The sequence below is a fragment of the Staurois parvus genome, unplaced genomic scaffold (assembly GCF_062004578.1).
Source record: "Staurois parvus isolate SC_StPar_1 unplaced genomic scaffold, SC_StPar_1.0 ptg000175l, whole genome shotgun sequence".
NCBI lineage: Eukaryota > Metazoa > Chordata > Amphibia > Anura > Ranidae > Staurois > Staurois parvus.
This window is the reverse complement of record NW_028317971.1, coordinates 11428562-11439794: the sequence shown is the minus strand read 5'-3', so window position 1 is coordinate 11439794 and position 11233 is coordinate 11428562. Positions and strand designations below refer to the sequence as shown.

Genomic DNA, 11233 nt, shown 5'->3' with positions numbered 1-11233 from the left:
TTTTAGTGTTTGAAAAGTCACTTTGATATCATCGTTAAATAAAGATTGCATTAAAAAAGAAAAATCATATCTTCTGCCTATACTGACTATGCTGAAGGTATATGGGAAAGTAACAGCAAAAGTAGTCAATGGTATGGATTTACTAAAACTGAAGAGTGCAAAATCTGGTGCAGATCTGCATAGAAACCAATCAGCGTCCAGTTTGTCAAAGCTTAATTAAACAAGCTGACGTTAAAAGCTGATTGGCTACCATGCACAGCTGCACCAGATGTTTCACTCTCCAGTTTTAGTAAATCAACCCTAGTGTGTTGTTAACTATTGTTTCCAAACATTTGTTGAATTACAGAATATAACACTTCTTATTATGATGTGAGTGACCTAATAGAAGCACAGCTTCATCAGGACTGCAGCAACAAGAGTACCTGAATTATAAATATTACAAAGGTTTGTCCACTTCAAACCATTCCATTATGTCTCTGGATGAAACAAATCTCACTAATGGCTCTGTAGATCCTTAAACTACTTTTTGGCAGTCTGTAATATAATCTAGGTGCTTCATGATGCTGTGTAATGATTTCTGAAGACGCTCAAGTGTCACCTTTTCCATGGTATAGGAGGCATTTTCATACTGTTCCTTTAAGTTCTCTATTACATTGGTTTGTCTGGGCTCTGTGACTATGCAACCCATAATGCGGTTGAGTAGCTGTAGCAGGCTGCGAAGGTTTTCTAAGTCACTCAGCATTTGTTCTACATTTTCCATGGGGATATTGGCCAAAATCTTCTGGAATATTTCAAGAGTCTCATCCATTTTCTCCAAACTCTCAAGTATCTGCTCATCCGGAATGAAATCCAAGCCACTGCTTTTCAGGCTGCTTGGGTAGTTGAACTGTGGAAAAGTATAACAATTGTTAATCAATGTTTAACTGTTAAGTATACCACTCATTTTTATGTCAACTGTCTTCCTACTTGTAATAAAATCCTTAAGCAAGCAGGACTATAAATAGCATTTGAAAGCATTGCAATAAAAGAGTCTATGGCTGATAAACCACAGTGTCAGAAACAGGATCTGAACCTTCAACCTCTGCAGCATCAAGAAGTATTTTTTCTTGCTGAGCCACCTGAGATGCTGGACAGCTCCCTGGACAATTCCTTGGACAATCCTACCTCTTTACTCCTTCCTATTTAAGCCATGACCTTTGCACTTGCTGCCAGATTATTGTGCTTTCTCTAGCCAATATCTTGTTTTTGTCCCTCCTGCTGCCCTCCGTATCTTCGATACCATTCGGTACTGACATTTGGCTTCTTCCTCAAATATGATTCTGCTTGATCCCAAACTGCAACCACTCATTACCAACCTTTGCCTTGTTTACAGACTATGCTTCTGCTTGATCCCTACCTGCTATATCTGCTACTGGACCCCAGCTTTCTCACCCCCTGGTGGGGTGATCATGAGGATCGCAACGTGGTATTAAAAGGCAGCAAAACCATCTCCACCAGGAGCTCTGGTGAATATTGGTGGGTGCTTAGACCCTGCACCTTGGGTGAGTCCATGTCATCCACCAGGTGACTTGCTTGTATACTTAACCTACTGGTCGGTGGAAGCCTCGCTTCTGCTACTGGTCTCCAAGCCTGACCCCTGACTGTGACATTTAGCAATGTTTATGGTGTGAGGACATCCCTGTACAATATTGTCACCATTGCTCACCTATTGTTCAGTTATGTTTTATAACTGTTTTTCATCCTGTTGTATCCATGGTACTGGCAGCCAGGCTGCTGTATTATACTGGGTCATAAGAAGTTCAGTACATAGGTATTATAGAGGGCTTTTACCCATACCTCCTGCTAAAGCATCTTTCTCTAAGTCTGTGCTTGTTCATTAAGTAGTATAAATATTACCAGCTTATTTTTATTTGATTTAATTCACTTCTCCTATTAAGTCAAGTTTTAGTGACATATGAATCAGATGAAAATGTCTGTGTCCCCATTGAGAAGACTTTTTTGCACTTCCAAATCTGTCTGACACTTGTCATCTGGACAAGAAGTGAAGGTAAATCATCTTAAGAATAAGTGCACTTTAAAACAAAGTGCATTTATCCTTATTGTCCCCATAACTTAATCCTCAGATGCATAACTTTCATTAAGCCAACACCCATGTTTCCATTATTTCATTAGAAGCCTCCTTATTTCAGCCCAATAGACGTCTATGGGACTTTTTATGATTGTCTGTGGTCTTGGGACACAGTCCTATAGAAGTCTTTAGGGAACTAATGCATGAAATTGACCAGGACAGTGAAGACTTCTGCAATTAAATATAAACAAACAGTGGAACCACAGTGACAGATTAAGACAGGTTGCATAAGTAGAGGGGTAGGATGGGTTAGATTATGACAGGGATAAGGGACACAAAGGATAAATGCAATTTGTTTTAAAGTGCACTTATCATTTATCAGTGGTTCAAATTGCAACAGAATACTGACAAAGGTTTCAAACCTTCTTCACTCCATTCTATTTTTATTACAGGAAATTTCTGAAGTGCTACATAGATAGTTAAAACAATAGGGATCTCCACCCTATATCCAAAAAAAGTTTTTGCTGAAGTTTTGTTTTTTCATGGTCACAATATTGCAAAACTGAATGTTCTATAGATAGGTATTTTTCTTTCATATTATTCAAGTTGGTCAGTGTCTCAGCTCAATAAATATTGGACTCGATATTGGTGCCGTCCCTTGACATTTCCTGTCTGGCTTTATCTTACCTGGATTGGATGTTCTTGGATTCTGGTGATGAGTATACTTGAAAGTAGCTTTGCATCATCCTTAAGGCGGTCTGTTTGTAGAGAAAATCCATGGCACAGAGGAAGCCAGATCAAGCTGAGTCCACATAATGGTAGTACAGTGTAGTACATTGTGTTTTCCTTTTACCCAATCCTATAATAAAACATGGGTTTAGCAAAGAATATACTTAATGCCATTTGTGTATAAATGTATGCTATTTCATCAATACTCTCTCTCTGTCCAAATCGGTACTTTTAATATGCAATATTTTCTCAAGAGAAATATATACCTTATAATACTGCCTAAACTTTCACGTTTAGGTAACATTCCCATATACTCAAGTCAGTATAACAGAAACAGTGATTCCTCTGTAAGCATTGTACATGTGGCACTATAACAGTAGTGTTTAAAAACCTTCATGTTATGCTGGCTGAGGTTATCATACCACGAACCACAGGAGTTCCTATTCAGACATATTTACAGCCCTGCAGTGGCCATGTGACCCAAAATTCCCACCAGTTATGTGTCAAAATCCCCAAATCTCTCAGTTTTATCTCCTCTATCAACACACAGATTCTGTCACAATGGTAATGTTACTATGCCTTCTGTCAAACTTAATGTAAAAAACGTTAATCCTTCTATTAATGTAAATACACGTTGGTGCTCATGTACTCATATCCCCTTTGGGCAGAGCCTGACACAGTGGAATTAACTGGTTACTAAATACAGTGTATCCTCAGTTGACCTTCACAGTTTCGGTTTTCCATTTCTTTTCCATGATGACTTCATCCGGGACTCTAGCAGCCCACTGAGAGTTACATTTTTATTACTTGGTAGGGAATTCTTCAGTTTGCACACTGAAAACAACTAGCAGCTTTATAATTTGTTATTTCAGCTAAAAGTGATTTGATCCATCATTAACTAGGGAATGATGTTGTTATAAAAATCAATTGTAATAAAATAATCCATAAACAAAATGATAATAACAGCCTTTATACCTAGGGTATGATTCTTTGAAGGCTGTAGGTTTTTACGACATCTGTAATTAGGAAGCAGAAATGTGCTGTATTTTAAGCTGAGGCTGTTGTATCATTTTAGAGCATTATAAAGAGTGAAATAAGAACATTAAATGTGGTATTTGTATTCTTATAATTGTTATGACGTGTGCAGTACTAGTATGGAATTGGTGATTGGGTAGAAGTGAGAAATTTCAAGCTAGCTTTGAGGCCTAGAGTAAGCCTGTAGGGATAGAGATATGGCAGCTGCCTTTGCTGACATGTTTTAACATGCAAGTTCAAGGTTATCCTAATTCTTACTTCACTGCTTAGTCGGTCAATCATTTTTAAAGCCTTATGGTTAAGGCAACAATTTTAATTCTGTTAAACGGTACATGTGCATTGAGATAAGTGTGTGCATTTTAGAAAATCTAATAAAATATGGTTGTCTCTGGCTTCAATAATTAAGACTGACCTAAAACAGCTGTGTTGGGCAGCACAGTGGTTAAGTGGTTAGCACTTCCACCTTGCAGTACTAGGGTCGTTGGTTTGAATCCCAACCACAGCACTTCCTACCTGGAGTTTGCGTGTTCTCCCTGTTCCTGCATGGATTTCCTCCCGCACTCCAAAGACATGCTGGTAAGTTAACTGGCTCCTGTCTAAATTGGCCCTAGTATGTATATGTATGAATGTGAGGTAGGGACATTAGAATGTAAACTCTTTGAGGGTTAGGGACTGATGTGAATGTATAATATATATGTAAAGTGCTGTGTAAAAATTGTCAGTGCTTTATAAGTGCCTGTGATAAAAACAATAAATGTGAATTAAGAAAAGTCATCTTGAAATCAGAAATAAGCTGGATACGTGTTCCAAATCAGTGATTTAGAAAGTAATGAAGCCATGAGATCAGTATGACAGCCAGGAGACTAATATGGGGTGTCCCAAAAGTCCCAATACATAGGGAAAATTGTAGCTAAATTTACCTTTATTTCCAAATTATTCATTACACATTTTACTAAATATTCTCTACATGTTGGCCAACTCTTTCTACACATACACACAAAGTCTTCTCCCCACTCATAATATGAGTTAATGAGATAATTTTTGTATGTATGGAGACTTTTGGGATACCCTGTACATATGGAATTACAGGACATCAATGCCAGCCTCCCTACTTCCTCACTACAGGCTCCTTTGCCATTACTACTTTACATTTTATAACATTTAAAATAAAAAATCCCACATCTATTATACAGCAATATGTACAACCATGAGCTACTTTTAATATTTCAAAGTGAGAATGATTGTTAATGTACATAAAGTGTCACGTATTTCTGCTTTTCTGCTCCAAGATGCCTCAACTAATATGGATTTGAATATCTTTTTTAAAACCCTTTTAATTATTGTTGGGTAATTACCTTACTATAAAAAGTATACTTATGTGAAATGTTTCAGCATGTTCAACATATACTTGTGGTATACCTTGCTTTCTCTGCATTATTTTGCTGCTTGTGGCTACTGGCTGCATTATAAAAATGAGTAAGGAATCTTAAGAATGACCTCATGAGTGCAGTTCTTTTTTGACTCTGACACGTCTGCTGGGACTGACTCACTAAATCTTTGCCTTTCCCTTTGCTGGGAAATGACAGCCTCTTTGCGTTCATGCTTCTATGAGTTTGCAGTGTGCTAATAGTTATCCTGTTATACTGAAAGCAATGTGTGCCTCAGGGATACAGAGAGTAACCGCCAATAAGAGAACATTTTGGAGAATGCTAACAATTTGGAAAATGACAGGGGTCTTTCCCCGAACTGGTCTTGGATCTTAAGAACACTCTGTTAACTCTTCTGCTATACAAACATTTGAAAGAGGAATCACTTTGTAGAGCCATTTCTGCTAATCATTTTAACTCTGCTGCAGTAGTATGTTCACTTGGTTAAAATATACAAAATGTATGTCGTTGTTCAATGTTGTTATTGTAATACTTTTTAAACTGATTATTCTGATTGCAGTTGCTTCTTGAGGCAAGTAGTTCATTTCTAGAAAGATATCAGAAATAAACTAATTTGTGGCTTGCTGGAAGTGATTTAGGCTGTACCTGCTCTGTTCTGGGATTAATAGGGATATGAGTAATTCTAGGAAATGTAGTCAACGACGGGGGAAACAAATTAAAAAAAAAAAATCATTAAATGAGAGATAAACTGTAACAAAGGTGCTATTACCAACTAATGTTTTTTTTGTTGTTTTTAGTTAGTTTTTTTTTTTGGGGGGGGGGTGTTGTGTTTATTTTTTATGTTGTTGTTTTTTAGTTGTTTTTCTTTTTTGTTTTGTTTTGGGGTTTTTTTTATGGTGGGAGAAGACTATTTACAAAGGTCAGAACTGTGATTTACCTCTTAAGGCTGCTTCAGGCCATTTCTACTCTATTTTAGTTAGGGTTTAAATAACCCATCAAAATGTTACTGTTCTCTAAAAAAATTGAATCATTTTATTTTTTGGCACTCTTCTTAAACAAAGCATAATCCATTATTTTCAATAGAGAGAAACTCCAAAAAGAGCTTGAGCAGAAGTGTATTTTTTCAAAATTGTGACTATTTTCATTAATGTTCCTCTATTATTTTCACAATCATTTGCTCTGTAAGCCATTTGCACCCTTGCTACCTAGACAGATATAAGACTTTCTGCTCATTACCTCACCCTGCAACCACAGAAGCAATGGGCGCCCTGCGTGACAATTATATTGTATCTTTAAGTGTACACAACATTATTAAAGGAGACATATGCATATAAATACTGTGCATGCTTGGATTCAAATTCTGATTATATTTTATGGTGAAGTAGCAAAGGGTTTAAAGAAATGGAAAGTGACAATTTTCAGGTAACAGTTTAATTAACGCACTTGATATTGGTCAGGGACAATTTCTACCTTCTTGGAAAAATACTCCATGAGTGGGCCTGATCCTCTGCTTTTCTATGTAGATGAGCAGAGAATCAAAGAGCTGTGCATATACCACTGCCACTGCCATAAGGCCAAAAACCACAAAATGCCCTAGATCTTAAAAAACTATATCCGCTTGTTATTTTTAGTTAGATATCTACCCAGCTACAACTACTTATGTCCATTCTTTTAACAAAATCTTAGCATTTTATTATTACTGTAAAAAATATCCTGTTTATCAATGTACAAAAGTAATTCTACATTGCAATATGCCTTTGAATTAAATAGATCACTAAAGTACTAATGTACATAAAGTATTCAAAAAGGCACCATGAAAAATTGAAGCATTTATATCTTCTTGATAGGACCAGAGTTTTACTTACATCGTATAAAAATGCAATTATTTAAGTCTAGAGTTACAAGGGAAATCCCAAATGTAAAAAATCAAGTCTCAGCTAGATCTGGATGAGAAAAATGGGCACACCTGAGGTTATATGACTCTTCTGATGTTCAGAAAGCATTAGTAGCCTATGAGGGCGCAAATAAACATTGTTCCAATATGAGTAACTAGAAGCACACCTGGAACTTGCAATGCAGAATAACATACATTCAAAAGATGAACTAGGCAATGCAGTCCTATAGGAAACTGTGGGTATGTTCTAACATAAATAAGAACAGCACATGGATACTGAATACAGTGGTGGTCATCTTCTTTATAGTATATCAAGGTATAGTGAAAAATGTTATTTACATATTACTATGGTATTTTGATACTATAGGTTTGACTCTTATATTGTGGAATCTGCTTTTAAATGAACTCATGTACTAACTAACCTAATAACCACCTAGAAATATGCAGGGGAATAAGCACAATTGCACTTACTACTTGGAAAAGCAAACAAAATTATTGTTCCTGTAATTAGGACCACTTCATCTAAAGACAATATATCTCTATCTACCTTTTATCTATCTACATAATGCAGCATATTCACTTCTACCAGCCCACAATTAAAATGAATAGCTACATATTAGCTACGTCAAAAATAATTCACATAGAAAAGAAGTGCCTTACCTTTACAAGTCAGCCTTAGTTTGAATGAAGTATGAGTGAAATCCCATCTTTTGCTGTCTTTATATAGGGCAGACCACATTGCTTAATGATGATATTAGTCATCCAACAAGGAATGCTGTCACTTATTTTCTCTGTCTATGTCACTTGCACTCATTCAGTGAGTGTGCAAACTTTTTGTGCTCTTATTTTCTGCAACCGGCATGAGACTTTATAGCTTTTTTATGGCTGTTTACATAAGGATTATGTCACATACAAATGTGAGACACGGGATGTTCAGTTTACTATATATACTAAATACTCTGATATAATCACTCTATGTTTATTCATGTGCTTGTGTGTTTATAGATATTGATATATATTTCTATCTATCTATCTATCTATCTATATATCCACTATATATATATATATATATATATATATATATATATGTATATATATATATATTGTAGATAGATATATAAATAGACCTATCTATCTATCTATCTATCTATCTATCTATTCATCTATCTACAATATATATATATATATATATATATATATATATATATATATATGTATAAAATAGATAGATAGATAGATAGATAGATAGATAGATAGATAGATAGATAGATAGATACATAGATAGATACATAGATAGATACATAGATCGATCTATTTATATCTATACACACACAGATAGATTATATAGAATTTACAAATGTATATGTATGCAGTGTTCATATATATATATATATATATATATATATATATATATTTATAGCTATACAGGTGTAGATGTGTGTAGGGTTGGTTCCACCGAGGCAATGGGACAATGATACAGTTGGCTTAATTTCCTAAAGTTTATGAAAATACACCCAGCTCCATCCTGTAATGCAAACACCTGCATACAGGCACTGGTGTACACATAGTGATCTTATCTCAAAAAGTACAGTGCAACATAGAACCAAATTATATCAAAAGTGCAATACAATATAAAAGCAAATGTATCCCCTTTGAATGTTATATACAGTATCTCATATATTAATACTCAGAGTGACCATAAACAAATATCAATGTTCTTCAAATAATCACTGTGCACACCACCATCTATGTAGTGTATATGGGAATAATATAAATAAACCTGTTCACCCAATGAGTTTTTAGTAACAACTTAATTTGCACATGCACTTGCAAACATTTCTTTGTGCAATATTCTCAGGTGAGTTCGCCACCATTCACACTGTGCGCTCTCCTCTAAATATTGACCTTACTATTGTGTATGTCTCAAGATGCCTCCGGACATTGTCACCAAGTTACTTTCCCTCAAGATAAGTATGGGTAGCTTTATACTTAACATCACCATCTCAGCTTGAAAAAAAAAATTAACATAGTGCTTTACCTCTTTAAAAAACAATTTATTAAAGACTAAGAATGAAAATAACATGATATAGGACACCAGTAAGTCAGTGCACCACCATAAAGTAGCTTTAAATTATAAGGTGCATTACCTCCTTAAGATGTAAAAACCACAGCATCACTTTACCAACCATCCAACACAGCTACTTCCGGGTAGTGTGATGATGTCATCACACTTCACCCCAACATGTTTCATCACCACCCACGTGACTTCCTCAAGGGTAAATACTGGTAAGATTTGTATTTAAAAGCACATCATGTGATACACTTTCTTATTAGGATGCACAGAGAATTATTCACATATATTAGTTGTACATACAGTGAGTTTACTAATAAGTGCAGTTTGCTATGGTGTGTGTACAGTTCACCTTTCTAGTGTACACCTGTTAAACACTAGTGAGCTTAAAATAAAAATGTGATTTTCACAAATGTTTGGGAGCACTGTTATGGATTTTGCCCTTCTGACATAGATAAAACTGCACTGAAGTCATTAAAAGTAAAAAAAAAAAACCATAGTGCACACTGTGCTGGGAGTATCACAGTGTGCTTTGTTTGGAACAAGTGAATTTCATTGCTTATTGAGCACATCTTGTTTTTTCCCTAAAGTGAAATGTTAACAGAAAAAATTCCCTATTGTACCTTATCAGAACAGAATGCATATAAACAGCATTATTTGGATGTTCCCTGCACACAGTAAACTAGAACCTCACTGTACACATTGAAGATCATTGTATGATCAATTAGATAAATCCAAGGACTGCATTCACATGTGCATGTACATGTACATCTGTACAATCTGGTGTCATTCTTGTAAGCATGCAATAGCAATTTAAACCTGCACTTGTTTATTTATTTCAGTAAATCAGTGACAGTAAGTGAATTCATCCACACCTGTCTGTTGTGTGAACAGAGAAGGCTATTGCCAAGAGACTAAAGTTGGTCATACATTAGTAGAATTTTATTCAAAGTTTTTTTATAATACAATTCAAGAAAAGTTGAAGGCGCAGGATGGAAATTTTTTCTCAAACAAATTTCTATCAGTGTTTGTGGTTTGGTTCAGGAAATAACATTCATTCCAAAACCAAATGTTAAAAGCAAACAACATTTTGACGTTCTTTTGAAAAGCATTTACAGTCATTGAATGTACTGATAATGTTCATACAAATGTTTTTATGAATATTCATTTGGAAATCTACCAGTTTATGGCCAGCTTTGAAGTGGTTGTAACGGCTGAAGGTTTTTTACCTTCATGCATTCTATGCATGAAGGTAAAAACCTGTGTGCAGCAGCTCCCCCAGCCTCCCCAATACTTACATGAGCCCCATCACAATCTAGTGATGTGAATGACAGCCTCAGCTGCTTCAGGTCTTTGTCTCCTCATTGGCTGAGACAGCAGTGGGAGCCATTGGCTCTCACTGCTGTCAATCACCGTCAGTCAGCCAATGAGGAGAGAGAGGGGGCAGGGCCAAGCCACAACTCTATGTGTGAATAGACACAGGTGCCCCCATAGCCAGCTGCTTGCTGTGGGGGCACCCAACAGACAGGATGACCCTAGAAGAGGAGGATCTAGGCTGGTCTGTGTAAAACCACTACACAGAGCAGGTAAGTATATAAATGCTTGGTATTTTAAAAAAAAAAGTAAAAGGAACCTTTAGAATTACTTTAAAGATTTGTACAAAAATGTACAACATAGATCTCTGGAAAATTAAATGATGTTTTTATGTCTGCCTGCAGTGCAGGCTGGAGTTCGGCCTTAAAGTGGTAGTAAAGTCCCTCTTATTTACTTGTACCTAAAGGTAATCCTATAATAAGGCTTACCTGTAGGTACAGTAAAAGTGCAATGTTTAGGAGATATTTTCTTTAGTAGCAGCTGGTGATGTCACTGGTGCATGAATATTATGCTCTCAATGAGTGACATGCCGTCCATTAAGATAGCTGTGCCACAGCCATGACCCCCATGCGCATGCATGGGAGTGATGTCATTGCAGCTCTAATTCAAATGTTCGCCAGATGAAAGATCGGGTGAAGATGTAAACCCTGTTAGCAGTGACAGCGCTCTGGTGG

General features: G+C 36.0%; 1 protein-coding gene across 1 annotated transcript; it reads right to left on the bottom strand.

Moving 5' to 3' along the window:
- Positions 1-514: 514 nt before the first annotated feature.
- Positions 515-2926, bottom strand: LEP (leptin). Its single transcript, XM_089677014.1, has 2 exons — positions 2756-2926; positions 515-886 (listed from the first exon to the last, which is right to left on the bottom strand). Exons 1-2 carry the CDS (start codon positions 2903-2905, stop codon positions 515-517), a joined length of 522 nt encoding a protein of 173 aa, XP_089533140.1. The 5' UTR covers positions 2906-2926.
- Between the last annotated feature and the right edge of the window lie 8307 nt (positions 2927-11233).